Source organism: Culicoides brevitarsis, chromosome 2 (genome assembly GCF_036172545.1).
Source record: "Culicoides brevitarsis isolate CSIRO-B50_1 chromosome 2, AGI_CSIRO_Cbre_v1, whole genome shotgun sequence".
Classification (NCBI taxonomy): Eukaryota; Metazoa; Arthropoda; class Insecta; order Diptera; family Ceratopogonidae; genus Culicoides; species Culicoides brevitarsis.
In genome coordinates, this window is record NC_087086.1 from 27,791,689 (window position 1) to 27,815,060 (window position 23,372).

At 30.1% G+C, this 23,372-nt stretch overlaps 5 protein-coding genes across 5 annotated transcripts; 2 read left to right on the forward strand and 3 right to left on the reverse strand.

The window, feature by feature from the left end:
• Nucleotides 1-1,156: 1,156 nt before the first annotated feature.
• On the reverse strand, nt 1,157-5,876 carry LOC134828880 (uncharacterized). Its single transcript, XM_063841871.1, has 2 exons — nt 5,784-5,876; nt 1,157-2,092 (listed from the first exon to the last, which is right to left on the reverse strand). Exons 1-2 carry the CDS (start codon nt 5,874-5,876, stop codon nt 1,157-1,159), a joined length of 1,029 nt encoding a protein of 342 aa, XP_063697941.1.
• A 3,673-nt stretch (nt 5,877-9,549) lies between these two features.
• On the reverse strand, nt 9,550-10,045 carry LOC134830609 (cuticle protein 19-like). Its single transcript, XM_063844146.1, has 2 exons — nt 9,975-10,045; nt 9,550-9,909 (listed from the first exon to the last, which is right to left on the reverse strand). Exons 1-2 carry the CDS (start codon nt 9,987-9,989, stop codon nt 9,550-9,552), a joined length of 375 nt encoding a protein of 124 aa, XP_063700216.1. The 5' UTR covers nt 9,990-10,045.
• A 4,411-nt stretch (nt 10,046-14,456) lies between these two features.
• On the reverse strand, nt 14,457-14,900 carry LOC134828881 (larval cuticle protein A2B-like). The gene has a single exon (XM_063841872.1). It carries the CDS (start codon nt 14,898-14,900, stop codon nt 14,457-14,459), a length of 444 nt encoding a protein of 147 aa, XP_063697942.1.
• Nucleotides 14,901-16,860: 1,960 nt separating this feature from the next.
• LOC134828882 (cuticle protein 18.6-like) lies at nt 16,861-17,839 on the forward strand. Its single transcript, XM_063841873.1, has 3 exons — nt 16,861-16,869; nt 17,087-17,473; nt 17,528-17,839. Exons 1-3 carry the CDS (start codon nt 16,861-16,863, stop codon nt 17,837-17,839), a joined length of 708 nt encoding a protein of 235 aa, XP_063697943.1.
• Nucleotides 17,840-19,256: 1,417 nt separating this feature from the next.
• On the forward strand, nt 19,257-20,912 carry LOC134828883 (zinc finger protein Xfin-like). The gene has a single exon (XM_063841874.1). It carries the CDS (start codon nt 19,257-19,259, stop codon nt 20,910-20,912), a length of 1,656 nt encoding a protein of 551 aa, XP_063697944.1.
• Nucleotides 20,913-23,372: the final 2,460 nt, after the last annotated feature.

Genomic DNA, 23,372 nt, shown 5'->3' on the forward strand with positions numbered 1-23,372 from the left:
AAATTTTTGTTTTGGGAGATTTTGCTTGATTTTTCTCCACATTTATGTTCAAATTTTTTTGAAAAATTTTATTTTTGGTTAGACAAAAATGTATTTTTTGTTAGATAAATGTGTTATTTGGTTAGATATTTTGATCAAATAGTTTGTAAATTTTAGATTTATGGTTAGATTTTTTTTTTGGTATGTGCAAAATATTTTACCCAAAATTAAATAAATGTTAAGAATCAACGTTTAATGTCTAAAAACGTTAAAAAATTACAAAAATTCGAAAATATTTATTTTTTCATTCTCCTCTCCCTTATGAAAATCCTCATTTTGTAAAATTTATTCCTTACCTGCAATTTTTCGAAATTTCCCGAAATTTTGCAAAATTTTTTTCAATCTTTTTTTTCTTTTCAATATTTTTTTTTATTACAAAAACCATCTCGATCTCCGAAAAACTTCTTCTTCCATCGCGTCGTCATTGACAAAAACCTGCTTTTCAAATCCAAACCGGACCTAGTTAGATACTTTGTCTTAAATTTCAGAAAAAAATCATTACAAGTCACACACTAGAAAAAACCTCAGATTCTTACAAATGCACGCACATTTGCACACAAACACACACTTGGCAAAAAAAAAACTCAGGTGTGGTTTTTATGTATATGTTCAAGTCGCATTTTGTAATGTAAAAATAATAATAATATCGTAAATATATTAAGAAACGAAATAAAAATCATTGATTTATACAATTATAGCGAGATTCGAGTGCAATACTAAAATAATACCGTAAATTAGATACATATTTATTCCATTTTTGTTGCTTTTTTACGTGATTATTATTTTTATTTTATTTTTCTAGCTCTTTTAGAGAGATATTTTTGATAAAATTCAATGAACGACATAAACAACGGAAATTTATTTCAATAATGAGCCGAGATAAACGACCTCAATAGTTTTTAGTCGCGCGCGCGAATTATCATTTTTGAAAAGCTGAAGCCTTGAAAATGTTTTGCTTACCTGATAAAATGCTGAAATTCTGAACGAACGAACGGAATTCGCTCATTAGGCAAATCTTGTGTTGCAAACGGAAGCTGTTTATTTTTTTTTTCAGGGTTATCTTATAGCATTTTTTAAATTTAAATTGCACTAGTTTATAAGAAACTCGCGGGAGGTCTCACAAGAAGTAATTTTTGTTATCACTGGCATACGTTGCGACTCCGGCAGTTCCCTTGCGATTTTGTTTCAAGATGCTCTGGATCATGCGCCACGACGCTTGGGCTTGTTCGTCGACGGCGTTCGCGAAAGATTGCAAGCCCGTGGGTCCCGGTTGAGGATTGTGGGCTTTTCGGTTGAAGTAACTGTTGTAATCGGGACGTTTATGGGTGAGACGTTGTGTTGGCTTTGGATATGTTGGGTAATGTTTGAAGCCTTGGGTTTGATGTTGTCTTGGGGGCGGCACAAATTTCGATGAAACCTCGGGATTTCGGATGCCATAAACGGGTTTGTTGTTGTAATTTTGATTTCCATTATAAGCATTGTTCAAGTTCGGATGACTAAAGTCGGATTTTTTGTAGGGATTGTAATTGTTGTTGTTGCCATTAAAGGGACGTTGGGGTCTCGACAAGTCCGGAGCATTCACTTCTCGAATACGAACTGGGCGGAAATCATCTCCTCCGTCATCGTAATTAATTTGAGGCAAATGTGACTCAACATAAGGCTTTAACTCAAGCAACGACGGAATTGGTTGTTTTTTATCCTTCAAATTCGCGATGGGAGCTTCTTTTCGTGGCAAATCACTACTCAGGATAATCGTGTCTTGCTCCTTGCTGTAATGATTAATTTTCGACTGCAAATTTTCCCGATCATACCGATGATTGTCATCGCCTTCGCCATCGGGATGCGGATGTGTGTTCGGTCCATGCGTCTTGATAACGGCGTTGAAGCCATTTTTGGCATCTGCCGTGTAATCCACTTCGCGAATGGAGCCGTCTGGTTCGACAACGCTATAGTGCCCCTTGACAATGCCCTCTTCGCGGGTCTCCCACTGAGACTTGACGTCGCCACTATGCAAGTCCTTAACGCCATAGCTGTACGAGTAGGAAGGGTGTGCCTGCGAAAGAGAAAACAATATTATTAACTTTTTTTTTGCGCGCGCGAGACACGAGATTAACCAGGCGTGGAATAACTCGTTGTATGATTTAGTATCAGTTTATGCGACATTGACAAGGTCGTTCAAAAAAAAATAAAGCTACAGAGAAAAAGGTCAGGAACAGACAAAAATAAGTGAGATTTAAACAAAAAGGTTTTAATAAATTAATTGCACATGTTACAAGTACACAGGTAGTACATATGTCCGATTTTTTTCTGACAAGGAAATGATCGATAATGAAATTTAATGATTTATTGACAGACCGGTTGTTTTATTGAAAACAAATTTTTACAAGGAGTAATTATTTAATTTTTTGTGTTTTTTTGACAAACGTGACAGAAAATATTTTTTTTTGTAAATAATTATGGACAATTGACTTGAGAAAAAGTAAGAGGTTTTTTTCCACTGAGAATTAATGAATATATTTTTCTTATTAAAAATAAATAAATTTTTATTTTAAAATAATTATTTTAATTTTATTTAAAAAATATTTAAATTATTTACGAATTGGATTTTTTTTTAAATAATTTTAAGTTTTAGTATTTTTTTAATTAAATCAATTTTTGTTTATGATATACAAATGTGAAAATAATTCATTGTATTAAGAGATTATTTTTTATTTAAAATAAATTTTTGTTTATCGTTTGAAAATTTTAATTTTTTCATTTAGAATATCCTTAAAATTAAAAAAAAATTAACCTTAGAGCTCTAATTTTCTGAAAAATAAATTTTATTAAAAAAAAAAGTTTAAAATATATTTTTTTAAGCTGTGACTTTTTTCATTTATCATTCGATCAATTTTAGGTATATAAAAATATTAACTTATTAAAAATTTTATAATTTTTTCCCAGATGAGTTACCTTAATATTAATTTAATAAATTAATTAAATTATTAAAAAAATAATTAAAAATGGTAATAATCAAACATTTATTTAAATAAATAATTAAAATTAGCAATATTAAATAATTAATTAAATGAATAAATTAAATTATCAATTTAAAAATAATAATTAAATAAATTAAATTTCATTGAAAATAATAATTAAAAAAATTTTTATAAAATAAAAATATTTAAATTTTATTAAAAAAATAATTTTTAAATTACGACTTGAAAGAAATTTTTCTAGATAATTAAATTAAATTTAAAAAAATATTAAATTTATAATCTATAATTCTTTGAAATAAAATATAAAAAATATTTTTTTAAAATATTTTAACTTCTTAATTTTTTTAAAAATAGAATTTTCTAGAAAAATCTCATTAAAATTTAGTCTTGTGACTCATATTTTTTTTGTTCCAAATCATAACAAAAGCTCACATAATCAATAAATTAGCAAACTTCCCACGGAAAAAAATTAAATGTCTCGTTTATCATTTTTTTCCAAACTTTAATTTATGCTCTTTTAATCCAGTTAATTTTCAAGCTAGCTGCTGCCATACAAGCTGCTACATTCATACGCGCAAGTTATTTATTATTTATTTATTTTTTTTCTTCATTCATGTGCCAGTGCCACACATATTACAACATTTTGCACAACGAGAAGAAAAATTTCATTAAATTTTAAAGATTTTTCTCCAAATCAATTTTTTTAATTTAATTTAATTTTTGATGATTTTTTAAGAGAAAAATTTTAAAAATTTTCAGGATTTTTTTCTTGACCATTCAGTGTCCAAAATGAGTATTAATGGCAAATAAGTTGCAAAATAAGTGTTTTCCAGCTAATTGGATTTGATTATCTTCCTGCATCTATTGCTGTGCGTTGGACATTTATTTTGCGGTCGCATATAAATTGCAAAGAAGAAAAAATTATGGATTAATTTTTTGCCGTAAATGACTAAGAAGCAAAAAAAACAGATATTTATTCATTAAAATGTCAAATGGTAATGTTAGTTTTTTTTTCTCTCTTTTTCTCGTACATTATCATTACTCGTGTGTGTGCGAATTAAAGTGAGAAAATGGCTTTTCCATGCAACAAAGTTGCCAAAAGTAGTTCGATCGTGTTAAAATCTTGTTTTTTTTTTGCGATGCATATTTTTTTTTTCGCAAAGTTGTTTGTTTTATGAGTCAGTCACAAGACTTGCATGTTTTTGCTTCGTCACCCGAGTACTTAATGAGTTCACCTTTAAAAATTCGAAACCACATCAATGTTCTGAGAAACACTTCAAACTGGCAGTTTACACGATTCGCCGTGTTTTCAGTCTAATTTACATCCTTAACTGAATCAACATTGACAAAAGTTGACGCGGATCGCATTGCAAGTGACTTTGAACAAAAAAAATTATATGAATTTATTAAGTTTGATTCGACGCGTGCGACTCCGTTACGGATGTCTAGCGACATTTTTGGAATGGAATTTTGACATGGGTCGATATCGGTTGATCTTCAATCAAGCGGATTGTGCATTTCTGGTGTCATGTTAACATGTGTAAGTACTGCGTTGGAAACCATATAAATACCCAATAAATAAAGTGTGAAGTTTTTCACGCGTCGTGTCGAGTTTTTTTTTCATGATTAAATTTATTAAAAATTCATGTTTTTTTTTTATTTTGGATTTTTTTTATGGAAATTTCTTGATTTATTTTTAGCGACAAAGCAATTAAGGCATGAAAATTGATTTTTTCAAGTGATAAAATCGTGATATTTTTGATTTAATTGGAATTTCATTAAAAAATTGATAAAGCTGTCAATGCAACATCAAAGAAACTTAACGCTTTGAAGGAATTTTGATACATTTTTGTTGCAGAAAATTATGACAGAAGGTAAAATTTTAAAAGAATTAAATATAGAAAATATTTTTAAATTAATTTAAATTTAATTCGTTTCTTTTTCTGAAGTTTCGAAAAAAGTTTTAAGTTATTTTTTCGACAAAATTAATTATTTATTTTCAGATTTAAAATATTAAAGTTATAAAAAAAATAATTGTTTTACTGATGTAAATTAATTAAAATTTATTTTAAAACTTATTAAAAATTTAAAAACTTAATTAATTAATTTCAATTTTTTAATTTTTATTCAAGAAATTAATTTTTAATTAAAAAAAAAAATCGTAATGAATTTTTTTTTACAAAAATATTCAAATAGGTATTCAAATGAAAATCTATTTTAAGCTTAAAATTTTTCATTAAAAATTTATTTTTTTTTATTTAATTAAACATTAATAATTTCTTAAATTTAAAATAAAATAAAAATAATTTAAAAATTTTAAATAATTTTAAGAATTAATAATAAAGATTTTAAAAATTAATTGAAAAATCAAAATTAATTCATTTTAAAAAAATTTTTTAGTTAAAAATTTTTTAATAAAAAATTTATTTTTATTTTTAAAAATAATTTTATTAAGTGATTAATTTAATTCAAAATATTTTTTTATTTTAATTTTTTTTTCTATTTTTTAAAAATAAATTATTTTTTTCTTTAAAATAAAAAAGTTTATTAATTAATTATTTTTAATTAAAAATAGTATTTTAATTTAATTTATTTTAAAATATTTTTAAAAAATTATTTATTTAATTTTTTAACCATAAAATTTAATCCATTTAAGACATAGAATCGATGTCAAAAAGTTCAAAACAAAAATTTCCCACGCAACTTGACATCAATTTACCACAAAAGTCTCTAAAATCTACATATCAATAAACATCTGTTACTTACATATTCCGGTGCATATTCTTGATGCTGTGCTATGATGGATGGAAGAACCACTGCCGATATCGTCACGACAAAAATCCCGTATATTCTTTTCATTCTGTTTATTTTTTTATTATATCTTTCTCTCTAGGATGGGATGAAACGAAAAATAAAAAAAAATAAATTCGAGCATGAACGATGAAAATCCTTTTTCAATGGGAATCGAATCTGCCTTGATCCTGTCATGAACACAACCAAACCGACATATCTGCATCGCGTAAGCGGATTAACACCGTAAAATTGATGAAAAATCCTGTAAAATTTCTTTTTCATTCAACATTTATGAGGCAACAACAACATTGGCACAACATGACGCCACACAACAGAGAAAGACAGACGATTCCCATAAGTCAGGCATTTATTTATACAAATCTAATAAAATTAACACTCTTGTTTCATTTCGTTTCACTGGAAGTTGTTAGCATGAAAAACAGTTGGTAGGTAGGTACATTGCTAGTGATTGATAGTGAAAGTTGAGTCATTAGAAAATTTTCATGTAATTTGAACTTTCTACTGTAAAATTTCTTCTTCTCTAGTTCGTTTCTCGCTTCCGAGTCAATTTTAACAACTAATTGTAGGAAATCCTTGATTGATTTTCTTTTGAAGAAAATTAATTGAGCACAACTTACATTTAATTAACTCACAAATTTGCACTAGATTTTATTTTGATCTAATTTTGGTCTATTTTCATTAATTTTTCGTCACTTTTTTGTCATATCATGATTTTTTTTACCAAATTTAAGAATTTCAGTCCTTTTCAGATTTTTTTTTGTTGGTTGACTTAAAATTAGAGAGAAAAATAGTTGACCGTGAAAATCTGTTTCAAGTTAAAATGCAACTAAATGATCTTTCTGTTGATGCATAAACATTTATATACTTTCTTCTTGACCGTTATTTTTGCACATAGACACACACAGCATGATCGAATCTAATGCATTTCAAGCAGCGAGATTCACACACGAGCCAAAAGATGAGAAAAAATAGTAACACGTAACTCGTTCAATCACGTTTTGTTGTTCGTTTGGTGCGTACACATGCTTTTACCTCTATATGGACAGATGCATGTAATTTTTTTTTTGCTTCTTTTTAAATGCAGTTTTGTCGTTTTTATCTCGTTCGTTAAATAATTTTTATTTTTGTGTGTAGGCCATGCGAGTGCAGCAGCAGGCAGCGTAAATGGGCAAAAAACAGCAACCTTGGCAATGAAACGAAAGTGAAATGAAAATAAAAGTGAAATGAATGCAAGAATTGATCTCGGTCAATGTTAATACACTTTTTTTTTGTTAATGGACCTTACAAATGCAGCAGCCTTGTACTTGTATTTTCAGTTCTACTATTTTTTTTAAAGGGACGTCCTTCACTTTAATCACGAATGACACACAAATTACGTAAATCCTTCTTAAAAGAGAAATTTTGAAAACGAGAAATGTCTAAATTTAATCTCCAAAAACTTGTAAATTAAATTTCTCAATGAAACTACTTGAAATTTCGATATTGTCGATTGTTAGTCAATTGCAAAAGCTCTCACTCAATAATCCCACACATATTGTCATTTAATCCACAATCTAAGCAAAATTCAATTATTTTGACATTAACATCTTCATTAGACGACATTCGACGCACAATCTATCCAATAACTGTCTGACGTGCGATTAAGACTTCGATTAATAAAATATATAAAAAAAGACAGAAACAGAGCCTTAATAATGATGTCAACTTGCAGATGCAGACACATAAATCCAATTTGAACAACTTGGCTCGTTATTCATGTGCACACAAAAGCAATTGAATTGCAATGCGAAAGAAAGTATTGAAAAACTGGATCAGTTTTTACCTCTCTGTTTCTCTATCTATCTATCTATCGGGCTTTGATTAAAAAAAAGCAAACATTGTCTATGCATGTGGCTGAAATTGAATTGAATGGTTTTTAAATTGAATTAGTGATTCATTTAACTTTTTTTGGTTTGACAGTTTTTAAATTAAGTTATGAAAGATAAATTTATTGACTGAGCTGGAATGCGAATTAAAAAAATAATTTAAAGGATTTTCACTTTCTACAGAGGCGCCATGAAAAACTCAACAAGAGACTATGATACTTTGTTATAACTTGTGTGAAATGCGCAAACATTACATGATATGAAAAGTGATCTCACGTTTTTTTGCTGCTATGACAAACGCGCGATAATTTTACAAGCCATTAAACAAGAAATTACATTAGACATTTAATGAGGGAGATGCGCAAGGTGAGGGTGCGGAAGATAATTATTGCTTGGTTTTGGCAATATATTGACAAGGTGTTACAATTTTTTTACTGAAAGCTATTAAAAAGGTTTGAAAATGTCTTAAAGCTCAAAATTTCCTTAATTTCTAGAAGTTTTTTTTTGTATGGTATTCTATTTTCGAAAGTTTTGCTTTTTTGTTTTTTGATTTCATTGAAATCTTAATCAAAAATATTTTAAGAAATTTTTAAGATAAGTATTATTTGAAAAAACTGCCCTGACAGGTATTGCTTTGTAATCTGTAAAAATGATGGATGAATTCAAAGAATTTCCTTACATCGCAATATTTTGCGATCATTATGGTCATTTTTATGTATGCCTGTTCCTTTTCGAATAAGACTCGCAGATGCAATATATGTTCGGCCATTCGACTAAATTTTATAATAGATTTTAGATTTTGGCTAAGCTTATGAAAAGATAATCCATCTGATTCCATAGTACAATTCCAACAATGGTCAGTTAGCGCCAATGTATTTTAGTCCGGTAGCTTTCTCGAATTTCAGATTTTGTAAATACGTTCGTCCATGTAACAGATGAAAATAATTTATGTATATCGGTACAGCACATCGATTTAGGATTTCCGCTTGTTTCTCGAATAGTAAAGAAAATTTATCTTGAAACAGATGAACAGAGTTTTGAATTATTAAGGTTGGATTAGAAAAGGATTTTCATCGTCCCTTGGTCAATGTTATGTTTTAGTTATACAACTATCTCCCATGATGCTTTACGATTACATTATACGATTACATTATTGAAAACTTTTCTAGACAAACTTAAGCCAAGAGTTAAAATTAGAAAAGTTTTTGTTTTTATTAATCCACTAAAGTTTTACCTAAGAGTAAGAAAAACATTTAAAAGTACAAAAAATACAAGACAATATATTGCCATCAATACTTACCTTATATTTCCATACCCTGATACGCGTGCCATGCACTTCTTCGCCATATCACTCGACAACATTACGTTACAATTTCTCATCATACAGATTTTCACATTTAAAACATCATCGCAATTCAACTTCAACAGAGAGACTTTTTGTGTTTTAAATGTTCGTTAAATGTAATAAAATAACGAGAGGCTGTTGACTTTAACTTTTTGCATTTCCAGTCTTGGACATTGACATGCCATTGACAGACGTTAAAATTTGCTATGAAAAATTTGTCTATTGGATTAAAGTCTTTGTTTAATGACTCTTTTTAATTGCCTCTTGATCTGTGCAAATTACAAAGTCAATTATTTCATTAAAAATTGTATATAAAACTTTTATTAGCAGTCAAGCAGTTTCTCCAAAAAACAAAAAAAAAGAAATCAAGAAAAGTTGATAGACATTTAGCATTTAGCGCATTCAGACTACATTCTAGGGATATTGTATATATGAGTATTTTTTCTTTTGTATCTTGACAGTCTGTTAGTCCTGTAGGAGCTGTATCACCGTGTATCACTGACTGAACTTAATGATGATGTTGGTTTTGGTTGGCATAGCTGGTGGCAGAACCATGACCATGTCCATAACCTCCATGTCCGTGTTCGTGTCCATAGTGATCGGGATGATGGGCATGTCCGATGCGCTTGACAACAGCATGAAGACCTTTGCCATCAGAGTGGTATTCAACAACGCGATGAGTGCCATCGGCTTCATCGAGAGTGTATCCACCCTTGGTGTGGTCGCCGTCTCTGTGTTCCCAGGCGCTCTTGTGGTCATGTGTATGGGGATCCTTTACGCCATACTCGTATTTGTACGATGGATGATGATGGTAATCCTCGTGATGGTAGGCACTGGCAATGGCGACGAGGGCAAACAATGCGGTCAACTGTAAGTAAAATTTTCATTTAGTCAAATTTTAGGGGTTTTGGTAGTAATCCAAGAGATTCTTACAGTAAAGAATTGCATGTTGATAGTTTTTTGGGGTTTTTTGTTGTTGTCTTAGAACTTGTTGATTGTTTGATTGGTATGAGTTGACTGATACTTTTGGAATAAATCACTAAAGTATTTATACCCGTAAAATTTAAAGCGCTTGTGCATTCAAGTATGTAACACTACTGCACTACATTTCTTTGAAAAATTACACAAAAACACAATTTACAACAATTTACACACAAGCAAATAAACAATTGAACCATGATTCGATAATTTTACTTATGAGCTACCGCATTGTTCACCTGTTACACCGCGCGCGCCTCTGTACCTACATACCGTTGCTATTATTATTAACTTTTGTTGTTATAGCATTAAAATACTAATTTTACCACCATATGAACTAATATGCAGCGTTGTTGTCTCCCCAAAGACTCTCTATTTAATACAAGAACGTACGAAAAAAATAATAATTTTTCCCTTGCATAACACTAGAATATTATTGTAATTATTATTACTTCGCTCGTACATTGACTTAAAAGTTGTAATTAGTTTTTTTTTTCAAAATTCATGCAATATTTGTTGTTGTTGTTGTAACGCATAGACATAGCTTAGGTGCCAATATAGTAAAATCGTGTACTTAAGTAATTCATTTATTGATTAATTGCCTAATAATATGACATGCCCTACAATTATTTGCTAAAAGTTTTTATAAAAAAGTTGTGTTTTTATGGTTCATGACTTTTGATTTGCTGTGGAATTGCATTGTTATTAAAATAAAAGCAAAGGTGTGAAAATTAATAATATTTTTTTTGTTGTTTTCGTTAAAAAATGCATTAAAATACTTAATTAGATGGTGTGAGAAGTCTATTGAACTTCGATTGTTTGAAGGTCGCGCTTGATTTTTCACATCCTCAATTTTTGAAGGATTTTTTCTCCGATGGAATTTCGAGGTGAGATAAGAAATTTCGTAATTTTAATTCAAAACTTATTATTTTTTTTATCTTTTCAGTTATCTGAACATAAATTAAAATAAAAGGATTAATCTTGATGGACAGTTTTTGCAGGAAGACTTGCATTTTAAATAAGAATAAAATGAATAAAATTATGGCAAACAATCATAACATGGAGGTAATAGTAGATAATATTATTTAACATCTCCAGTATTTGAAATGCTCACAGATTAAAAGATTAAGAGAATTTCATTTACATTCCAGTTCCTACACTTTCTAAATTAAATTTTCATCATGACAGTGTTGGCACATTAGAATACATTGGTCAAGTCTGGCCATTCGAAAGACAATGGAGTTTCTGTATATAAAGACCACAAACGGATTATTTTTACAACCGACTTACTGCCAAGCAAAATACAACAATCTCTTTTCTAAGTCATTGTAGAAATTGTAGAAAAGGACAGTTGTGACACATTCAAGCTAGATATATTTAAATGTAGACTAAAGAGTTTACTTTAACGCTCTGAAGCTGAATGATAAAACAAAGAATGGATTGCTTCTCGGTTAAATAATAATAATACACATAACAGACATAGGATGATGACAATTGGAGAACCGATTTAGTTTCGAGATGGAGAGAAAGAATGATTTATGGTTATCGAATAAGCATAGAAAAAGTGGTAAGCAATCTATTGCATATTCCAAATTGATTTTAATTTTATATTTATTTTGAAATAAGCCACTTTAAGCTGATAATCTATTCTATAGTGAATCCAAACCAAGGAAAATTTTGATTCAAAGATTTTTGAAGAATAATTTTAGGAGGATCAATAGTTTTACATCTTAAATATGCAAATCCGTCTTTGCTTACAATATGTTCAATTGAATTGGAATTTAATGCCAAGGAAGATAAGGAAAAACTTTTTAGATTAGCGATTCAAAGAACATGCAATAAAGCACTGCGAGTAATCCTTCTCAAGGATCGATATGCAAACGTGGATAACATGCTCAATGAAACAGAATTACTTGACATGAAGCAGAGAGTATATTTTAATGCACCGAAATTAATGAACAAAGCCAAAAATGGTCAGTTCCCGGAATACTTGACAGAAAAATTGACATAACCAAATAATTTTTAGTGAATTTGAATTCTTAGGTTAGGTTTGAGGATGCATTACGAGAATTTGAATGCTCATGTGAAGTCTAATTTTTTCTGTAAATTTAAGTCTGTAAAAGACGGATGGGTAAAAAGTAAGGAATTAATTCAGAAAATAATTCAAAATTTATATAGTTGACCAAATAATTGATTATGAGACGTTTCGTATGTATTGGACTTAAAATCGCTAAACGACCGCAAAAATAAACCAAGAAACAGCGAAGAACCACAGAAATTAGAGCATCAATTTATTATGTCGTAAATATAAAGCATTAGGGCTTAGCCTTTACTTACAGAATATTTGAAACCTGTTGACATATAATCCACAATTACACCGTCTTATTAAATGGCATGAATGAAAGCAATGAGATACGTGAAAGACAAAGTAACGATTTAAGAATTAAATAGAATTAGTCCAAAAATCTTCGCAATAACATTTAAAACTTACCATTCTACGGAAACCACAAAAACCATACACTTCCGATTTCATCTACAAAAAGTTATGCTTCAAGGCTCGTCAGATTTTTCTTTAATCATCTACCATGTCACGTTCAACATAATCCTTCAAAACCACTTTTTAAATTCCTACTAAGTTGAGAACAATTAACGCTAGTCACCTCGAGCTTTACACATTAGAGACAAACAAATTTTTGGCTTGAATGGTTTTTGTCGTTTCATTTGAGGCAATTTAGCGCAATAACACTAAGTACACTTGTGACATACAACATTTTTTCACCATCATCAAGTTTTACAAAAACTTGTGAAAAAATGCATGTAGAAAAAACTCGAACGTGTCCAGATAAACTCTATTATGGAGAGTCAGTGCACTGGAACACATATTTCCAAGGTTTATTAGGTGTAAAAGAGATCGATTAAACATGATTTTGCAAAAAAAAACTCCAAAACACATTCTTCGATCGATTAAAATGAAGCATTATTCAAATGGTAAGTAAATAATGAACTGTTGAAATTAACATGCAAGAAAAAAAAGTGGAGGAATTAAGAAATATTTTAAATTAAAATTTGTGTAACTTTGATTATTTTTGTTATTTTTTTCAACGTGCAAGTTAAATTGGCAAGGTGGGACACCAGTAGTAGTAAATCATGGTGAAACGCAGAAAAAAAAATGTTTTTTCTTGTGGTTTTGGGCAATCAGCAGGCAACAGTCGCAACTTCATTCAATTATGAAGGTCAATTTTGTTTTATTTTTGTTGTTTTTTTTTATATTGAGGGTTATTATCAGGAACTAATGACCCAGTTACTTGTTTTCTACTGCGTTCTGCGATTTTCAGATTTTTATCTGCGGAGGGGAAATAATTGCAGTAATAAAATGTTGGCATTTTTCAAAGAGGAAATTGTGAGCGGAGGAATGCAGAGCTATAACATGAGCAATAAAAGAATAATAACGAACATTAAAGGGGTTTAACGTTGTACGAGTCGCAAAATAAACGAGTTTTTAACGATTGCAGAGATTTTCTCTTGATTGAAACAAATTTGAGTCACATAACGAGTGCTTACTTAGTGCGAATGAAAAATTTTGATCAGCTGGGGTCTGGCTTAAATAAAAACATATGAATACGAAATTTATGGGGTTCTTATGGGATCTGTTTTTTGTACTTTATTGAAGGGAATCAACTGTTGAATGGGTTTATTGATAAATTTTGTATTTTTGGTCTCAGGGGTTGGAAATCGGGTTTATGTTTGAAGTTTTAACGAGAAGATTTTTGAAGATATATTTTGTTATACTTTTTAAAATGTTTATTTTTAATTATCTGAAAATATTTTTGTGCCTTTGAAGAATTAATTTTTTAAGAAAAAATTCTTTTCAGGTACTTCAGGTCTGTAAGTATAACTCAGGAGATACAAAAATCCCAAAACAAAATGAGCTGAGGATGGAAATTAAAATTATCACCTTCTCAAGTCATTTAACGTACCTAAATATTGGAGATATAAGCTTACTACGTGGGTACATTTGAATTAATTAGTCTCCTGAATAAATTATTTCAACATGTTTCATTGACGCAGAACTCATTAACAATTTAATTTTCATTTAGCATTTCAAGATCCAGGATTAAAATTATGGGACTGAAGGTATGAATAATTATTTTTGATTTGGCTTGTCCAATCGCTGGTGAATTTTTATATGGTACTTCATAAAACTGAACAAATACAGAGGATGCCAATTTTTGATCGCCAATAATTTAAATTTTTTCTACAAAAATATTTGAGACTAATTAAAAGCCAAATTTTCAACACATTTAGATTTAAAGACTAAATTTTAGTTAACTTCGTATAAAAAATCTTTATTGTCAAACAAAAACAGATCTACATTGAGCTATTTTTCAATTCTTGAGCAACTGTATCACATTTTCCTCTATTTCTCGAGGTCTTAGCTTAATAGTGATATCCATGGCCATGTCCAGAGTATCCTCCATCATGCGAATATCCTCCATGATGATAGTCGTATTTGGGTGCTGCTTCGTATTTAGGAGCTGGCTCATAAGCTTTTGGCTTTCCAACGACTTTCACGACGGCATTGAATCCATTCTTGTCGTCAGCTTCGTATTCGACAATTCTTTCAGTGCCATCAGGCTCAGCAATTGTATAAGCTCCCTTGACATGATCGCCATCACGTTTCTCCCATTGGGTCTTGTGATCGCCCGTCTTGGGGTCCTTCACGCCATAATCGAATTCGTATTTGGGATGATGATGAGGCTCTTCCTTGTGATGCCCATACCCGTGATGATGATCGTCGTTGTGATGATATTCCTCGTAATGATGAGGATACGAGTGGACAAGAGCCACCGCGAGAACGAGAACGAGTGCAAAAGTTTTCATTGTTGCAAAAAATAAATAAATTTCAAATAAATTAAAACAATTTTTGGAAGTTGTTTGAAGTACTGCTGGCGAGTGATTGATGCTGATCGAATTCTTCGCAACAGTATTTATAGTAGTTGGCGCAGTGAAATGTGACCGACAAAATTTTTGTGTGTGCAAATCGGGGTGCTGCGTGCTGTAACAACCACCATTTTTATTTGAAAGTTCAATAGTTTAAACAACAATTGAATCGAGCGCTGTTTAACAAAAAAAAAATGCAAAATTAATGGACCGTTCAAATTAATTTTACACCAAGACCGACTTTTCCGGATTAAATTTCGTGTGTGAATAAACGAAGTTGAAGGTGGAAAATTTAGCACGAAATTAGGTCAAAGTTCGTTGTTCAAAGACAAACAAAATCGTAACAAACTCTCCTACCTGTATCTCCAACTTCATTAACAACTTACTCACACACAAATTGATTGTCCGATTTTATCTGATTAATCACGTACCACGGTAGCAAATTGCTGCAAAATATACAAACAATAATTACAACAACAACAACAACAATTTACAACAATGTTGGGGCACTTGGCTTAAAAACAAACACGATACATGGCGTTTCGTGTCGAAAAAAGAGATTTTTAAGCGCATTTTTGGCAGGTAGTTGATAGACGTGACCAAGTAGCTTGGAAATTGCTTTTTTGATTTGGCGTGCAAAATGACGTTCATTATCAGTTAATGGCACGATTACAAGAGAGTTATGACAAGACAAACGATTAAATGGATTATGCAAGCGACGGTGTTCATTGAACAATGTTCATGTTCAAAGTAACAAATCGATGAATTGTAGTGACAATTAGAGACCTTGAACTTCGCAGCGGAGAATTTTTGTTGAAAAGGGCTAGAAATTTATTAGAAATCGATTTTTGTTAATTAAAAATTAATTTTTGACCAATGGATTTAGGTAATTTGGAGTAATTTTTTTTATTTTGTGTAATTTTTAAACAAAAATTTAAATAAATAATTTTTAAAATATTTTTTTTTTTCAAAAAAATAAATTGAAAAAATATTTAATATTTTTTTTCGAATATTTTCGGCTTAAATAAATTAAATTATTTTTTACAATTTTTATAATTTTATTTAGTCAAGATATTCAAAAATATATCTTTTAATTTTTCCTCAGTTAAAAAATTGAAAAAAAAAATTAATTGTTGCAGAATATTTTTTTTGTCATATTAAGTCATAATAATAATTAAATAATTTAAATAATTAATTAATTAATATATAATTAATATTAATATATTAATATAATTAATAATTAATTAATTAAAATAATAATAATAATTAATAAAATTTAATTCAATTTAAATTAAATTGATTTCAGACTTTTCTGATTTTCTAAAAGATTTGAGAAAAAATAATTCTTTCAAGAAATGATTTAAAAAATAATTTTTGGAAAAAAATTACTTTAAGAAATAATTTTTTTCTAAAGAAACTTTTCTATTTTTTGAACGGAAAAATTATTTTTTGTTTTAAAAGTTATTTTTTAGTCAATTAAAAAAAATATTATAATTTTTGAACAGCTTTCATGTTTCTTTAAAAATTTTTCGGAATCAATGAAAAAAAAATTACCAAAAAACTGAAATTGAGACGCTCAAAAAACAATTTCAACTGCAAAAAATCAATTTTACGAGTTTTCGCTCATACATTTTAATCTTTAGTCAATTCTTAAGAATTTTAATTAAAATTTTTGAGCCACAAAAAATCAATTTCAAGGCTTCTTAGCGAAGTTTTATACATAAAATTCAATGTATTCTATTACAACTGCTCAAAACTTAATTTCTTTAAAGTTTACCAGAAAAAAAACTAATTTAAAAGACACTTGAAGGACAGTTTTTATTCCAAAAAATTATTTTTTATCAAATTTTTACTTTAAAAAGCCAAAATTTCTCTTGACAAAAATTTTCATTATCAAAAAATGACCAAAGTTCAAAGAACTTGCATCACAATTCAACCACCAGCGACAATTTTTCAATGTTACCGATGTCGCAACCCCAAGATTTGGATGGATAGTTACTTAAAATCATACAGCTAACGAACAAAGCGAACCTTGAATGAGATCTAAATCATTCTCGTGGAAACATTTTATTCGCTCATCGATTAGAATCAATGTTAATTCGCACTTTTTTGATATAAAAACGCAGACTTTTGTTGTTCGGATTATCAGTTGTGCATCGAACGCGTCTGTGAGAAAATCTAAATTGATAAAAATAAAGTCAATTGTGTTTTGTTTGTGTCTTGCATCCGCATTGGCATCCGTGGATGAGTACAATCGACCCTCGTTGATATTTCATGGAGCTCCATCCGGTTCAGAATTGGGCTTGGGAAGTTATTTCGGACCAGATACGGGACCAAAAGGAGGTTTTTATGACTCAGATTACGAGAAAAGTTACGAAAAAGAGTACGATGGCAGCAAATATGACGAATATCATGGAAAACCGAAGGGATATTCGTTCGATTATGGCGTCAGTGACCCTCATACCGGCGACCACAAGAAAGTTTGGGAAGTTCGGATAGGAAATGTGGTGAAAGTAAGTCTCATTTTTCTCAATTTTTGACTTTTTTCTCATTTTTGTATTCTAAAGGGCGGTTATACCCTCATCGAACCCGATGGCACGGAGCGAATTGTCGAATACACCGCTGACGATGTCCACGGATTTAATGCCGTTGTCAAGAGAATTAAGCCTTCCGGGTATCCAGACATCGTTCCGTATGACAAACCGTACCCAATTTTGCCTGTAATTCCTGTTCCGGTTCCAATTCCGGCGGCAGTTGCTCCAGTTGGACCTTATGGACCACTTTCTGATGCTCCTTATACGCCCTTGTACAAAGATTATAACTATGGAGAGCGTTATGGAGGAGCTTATAGTTATCAAACCATCGAACAAACTCATTAAATTTTAAGTTTTTAGTCCATTTTTAGCATTTTAATAGGAATAAAAGATCTCTAACACAGAAAAAAGTGAAGTAAAATGAATTGCTTTCATTAAATTTTAACGGTTTTTCGTTGAAAGCAGAAATATTGTTTGAATTAATGAATGTTTCATGGGTAAAATCGATGACCCTGCGCGTAATTTGTAATTTTTCACAGTGTTCCTAAAAATTTTACGAGAAACTTTAATTTTTTTAAAGAAAATTTATCAAAATTTCTTGATTTTTATAAAAATTTATCAAAAAAATTACCGAAAAATTGATTTTTTTGAAATTTTTTATAAGAAATTCATATAAATTTTCGGAAAACTTAAATTTTTTAGAAGAAAAAGTACTTTTTGAAGCACCGTAAAACGTAAACATCACCGCTTTAACTGTACTTTGATAAATTTACTGAACTAGAACAGGCCAAGCGTACGAAAAATTCACTTTTCCAAAGAATTATGCCGACAAAAATGTCTTGTTTTAATTAAAACTCGATTTTACGAGTTACAAAAATTGTCATTTCTTGATTTTAAGTCCTGTGAGTCCAAAAATCTTTAAAATTTCACTAAAATTCAACATTTCCAAGGTAAGTTTCTCCAAATCTCTCATTCAAAGTTCAAAAATTTACTTTTTTAATTATTTCAGTTCAAGATTCAACGACCAAAAATGGAACCAACATCAGAAATCGTCCTTGTTCAGTACGAAAATGGCACTTTGAAGCTCTTACCTGACAAAAATCCCGTCGAATATCCTCCGGACACGATGTTTTGCGATTTATGCGACTACCGAACGGCAAAACGAAAACTTTTGATTCAGCACATGACGAGCAATCACTTTACCGCCGACCGGGAATGCAAGATTTGTGGGAAAAGGTTGAATAAGATGCAGTTACGGCTTCATATGAGGTTTCATGATTTGAAGGTAAAAGTTTTTTTTGATGATTTTTTAAATTTTTAAGATTTTTTTCAATTTTAGTTCGTTTGTGATTTTTGCGGGAAACGCTTTGGTGACTCAAAAGCCTTGAAAAACCACAAAAATAGTCGATTTTGCGGCGAAAAATTACAAGAAACGATTTCCACGAAGACTTTCAAGTGCGATTTCTGCGAATATCGAACTCATACGGCGAAATTACTCATGACACACTTTCGAACGTTGCATGTTCCCAAAGACCATCAATGCCCAACGTGCCATAAAGAGATGACGGCGAAGCAATATTACGCCCATAAGAGCCATTGCAACCAAGAAATGGTTTCCTGTGACTTTTGTGGCAAAAAATTCTCGAGTCAGAAGTATTTCAAGACGCATTGTCGACAAAAACACCCCGAAAAAGTGCTTGAAACATCTCAAAAAGTCGAAATTGTCGAAGAAACGCACGAAAAATCGGAAAATTTGGAAATGATGACTTACGAAATCGTCCCTGTCGCAACGGAAAATCTCAAAATCGAAGCCGAGGAGAATTTTTTGATCGAAGAAGTGGTCGAAGAAGACGAAAATTTGGCTGACGAGTACACAGAAATCGAAAAATTAGACGAAACTGAGGAAAACTTCTTCGAAAACGCAGAAACTGTCATCCATTATCAATGCACGATCTGTTCCCTGAGCATCCCAAACATTGACGAGCTCGTGAAACACATGAACGATTGTCACAACGACGTAAATAGTGAGTGCCCGCTTTGTCAGAAACTTTTTACTGCTCAAGGACTGCAGCGGCACATGCGATATCACGAAAAATCGAACATTTGTACGAAATGTGGACACGGATTTGCTGAAATTTGGCAGTTAAAAGCCCATTTAGAGCGAAAAATCTCATGTCTTGGTCCAACAATTGAAGATTTGCAGCAAGATCCGACTTATATGTCGAAAGAATTCGCTTGTGAACATTGTCTTTATCGAGGCGCCACGAAAAATCATCTTTCCCGGCATATAAGAAATAATCATTTTGACACCCCGAAAGACATTGAGTGTCCCGATTGTGGAAAAATTCTCTCAAAATTGCAATTTCAAGCTCATAAGAGGACTCATGTGAAGGTAAAATGCGATATTTGTCACAAAATCTTCACGAATTCTAAATTTTTCAAGATTCATTTGGAAAATCATGCGAAACCGAAGGAAAATTTAGCGAAAATCCCCGAGAAACCGACAGAAAAGGGGTTTGAGTGTCCCGAATGTGGATTTTTGACGAAAGAAAGGCGATTTTTGGTGCAACATATGAAAGTCAATCACGCTCCCAAAGACTTTGAATGCGAATTTGACGAATGCAAAGGCAAAAAATTCACAAAAACGCAACTTCGGCTCCATCGGAGGTTCCATACGTTGGCATTCAAGTGCGAAAAATGCGGCATTGGCTTCCCGGACAATCGAGATTTGAAGAGACACTTAAACGGGAAGAAATGCGGGCAAGAAAGAAAGTTACGAACGACAGGAGATAAAGATAAAACCACGAAAAAAGTTAAAATTGAACCAAAAAATGACGAAATTTTGATCGAAGAAGTCATAAATCCCCCAGAAATCGATGAAATTTCGCAAATGACCCCCGTTGAAGACCCTCCCGTCGAAATCGAAGTCCATCCACTCGTGAATTCCGCACCAAATGACCTGGGAATCTTCGAATGTGACAGCTGCAACTTTGAAACTGACGATAAAGACGAGCTAATGGAACACTGGAATCAATTTCATGCACCGCGAGATCAACCTTGTCACGAACCGCAATGCAAGGGAAAGCTTTTTAGTAAGGCGCAGTTGAAGGTTCACATGAAATTTCATCAAAAAAGTGAGAAAATGGGACCAAAATTGACAAAAGACAAGAAAAGTCGACTGAAAATTGTGATGGATGGGGATTTCCCGGCGGAAATGGCAGAAAATTCGTGGGTTTTTAGCTGTAAAGAGTGTGAATTTGTGACTGGGAAGAAAGAAATTTTCGACCAACATCGAAAGAAAAGGCATGAAAAGCAACAGAAAGTAGTGAAAACAGTTTTTCAGTGTAGCGAATGTGATTTTGAGACAAATAAGGAGATTTACTTGCAACAACATGTTCAAATGAATCATGAGAGTTAAGAAAAAAGATAATAAAAATTTGTAATCATTAAAAAAATAATTTTTTGAACCCAATTCTGTTAAAATATATTTAAAATGAACAATTTTCCGTGATTTTTCTTCCGACGGCTTTTTTCAAGTTTATTTAATTTAAATTGAATTGAATTAAATTTCCATTAAATTGAAGTTTAAATGCTTTTAAAATATTTTTTGACTCTAATTTATAAAAAAATTTTTTTTTGTCCCAAAATTAAAAAAATTTTCCATTTTATTTTTTAAAAAAATAAAAATTTTGTAAAAAAAATTTTAGTTCTTCACTAATTAAAGGTCTTTGAAAGATTTTTTTTAATGACGAAAAAATTTTAAAAAAATCTGGCGACCAATATTTGAATTTTCTGGAGACTTGTAAAAAGAACGAACTCGGTTCCTAAGCTGAAATGCATAAAAAAATATTTTTTTTTTCGGATTAAAAAATTTTCTCCCTCGAAAAATCATAAAATTTTACTAAAAGAAATTTATTAATGCGATAAGTTCATTGATCCAACATAAATCACCGTCTAAATAAATTTTCCTTTCAAAAGTCATAAGATTTTCTCTAAAAGTGAAGAATCAATAATTTCATAATCACAAAGCAAAGACGTCGATAGAGGTTAAAAGTTACTAATATTTTATTATCAAATTATGACTATCTATTAGTAAATTAAATTGAAACGTCTTTCTTTCTCTCTTCCAAAAATTTTCTTTGATGGTTAATTGAGTTTTACCCCTTTTTCTTCTGCTTACTCAAGTCACTCGTCGTCGTCTACACATTTAAAATCTTTTTGTTTTAAATTTCGTCTTCTGTGATATTTTTCACAGAAATATCAGAGGAAATGTCTTTTTAACCAAACTTGACACCCTTTTATTTGATTTGGTTTTTGCCAAAGTGTTCCTTTCATTAAATTATCATTAAATCTCTACTTTCCGTAAAACGTCTTTTAATATTTTTGACAGCTGAGTTATAATCTAAAATGTGTCGATATGCTTTTAAATGGAATTTGTAAATTTATTTTATCGTAATTAGTACTATTAGTGATGGTTTTGCATTCAAAAAGGTGGTTTTACGGAAGGTTTATTTGATTAAAATTTTTTTAAATTTTTTTTTTCTTAATTTTCTTCGATGTTTTTCGATATTTCTGAGTTTTTTTAAATATTGAATATTTTATAATTAATTTGAAATTTTTAAATTAACTTATTCTTAAAGTATTTTTCTAATTATTTTAATTAAAGAATTTTTATTGATTATGGGTCTTAATAGATTTTATTTGTATAAATTAAATACTATTAAAAATATAAAAATATATTAAAAAAAACTTTTTAATTTTTTTTAGGAAAAAAAAATGTAAAAGAAATATTTTTTTAATAAATTTTATTTTAATTTTAAAGATTTTAACTTTTTCTGAATATTTTTTTTTATTATTTCACATTTTTAAAAATTTTATTGAAACATGTTGTTCTACTAAATAAAAAATAAAAGAAAATTCACGAAAAATCTTAAAGCTTTAAAAAATAGACTTGCATCTGATAAATTCATCAAATTCCCTAATTCATTAAATTTTTCACTCCATTTCATGAGCAAACATATTTTTTCTTCATTAAAACTTTTTTTCTTTAATTTTTCCCCTTTTTCATAATAGCAAAAATAATAACATCTTAAAATGTTTTAAAAAATTACAATCCCAAAGCATCTTAAAACCATAAATAAATATCGAGAGAGAAAAAAAAATTTTTTAAAAGTACCTTAACTGTCCATGTCCTGTCGATTCCGCTTAAAACTCTTATCAAACTTTGTCCATAAAACATTTAACGACAAGTAAAAACATCATCAATAACGATTTTCTTCTAATCCCTAACTACCTACCCGTGTTTTCTTTTCTAATAATTTGTTCCGCAGCCTTGCTTACAAGCAAACAGTAAAAATTTCGCTTGTCATCGCAAAAAAAAGGACAAAATACCTCTTATCACAATATTTGATCAAATTATGGAAGATTGCTCATCCAACCGGCCAAGCAACCTTCCTTTGCTGCTTGAATTGAATTGAAATCCTAAACATACAGTCGACAATTTTTTTGTCAGTAAATATCTTTCTTACGAAAACGTAAAGACACAGAGAGAGAAAAAAAGTAGAAGACAAACCTAAAATAATTTCCTTTTAATGTCACTTTTGCGTTTTCCTTGCTTCCGATATTTTCAATCATCATGATAAATAAACAAAAAACATATCTTTACTTATTTTTCCTGTTTCGGTTCTGTTTCCATTCATTTCATCTTTCAATCAAAACACACCCGAAAATCTATTTATTAATTATCTCAGATGAATTCTGATTTCTGTTTATTTATTTATTTACAAATATGCTCTTTTTCCTGTATGGTTCTTACTATTTATCTGTATTAAGGCCGTTTCAAGTTAATTACAAAAAAAATTACAGATATTTTCATGAT

What these genes read in the sequence shown, in the direction of transcription:
- LOC134828883 (XM_063841874.1), top strand. Translation starts at nt 19,257, where the DNA reads ATGACTTACGAAATCGTCCCTGTCGCAACGGAAAATCTCAAAATCGAA.
- LOC134828880 (XM_063841871.1), bottom strand. Translation starts at nt 5,876, where the DNA reads ATGAAAAGAATATACGGGATTTTTGTCGTGACGATATCGGCAGTGGTT. An exon ending in AAGAATATGCACCGGAATAT is followed by an intron (nt 2,093 to 5,783) that starts GTAAGTAACAGA and finishes TCTCTTTCGCAG; the next exon opens with GCACACCCTTCCTACTCGTA.
- LOC134828881 (XM_063841872.1), bottom strand. Translation starts at nt 14,900, where the DNA reads ATGAAAACTTTTGCACTCGTTCTCGTTCTCGCGGTGGCTCTTGTCCAC.
- LOC134828882 (XM_063841873.1), top strand. An exon ending in GGATAGGAAATGTGGTGAAA is followed by an intron (nt 17,474 to 17,527) that starts GTAAGTCTCATT and finishes TGTATTCTAAAG; the next exon opens with GGCGGTTATACCCTCATCGA.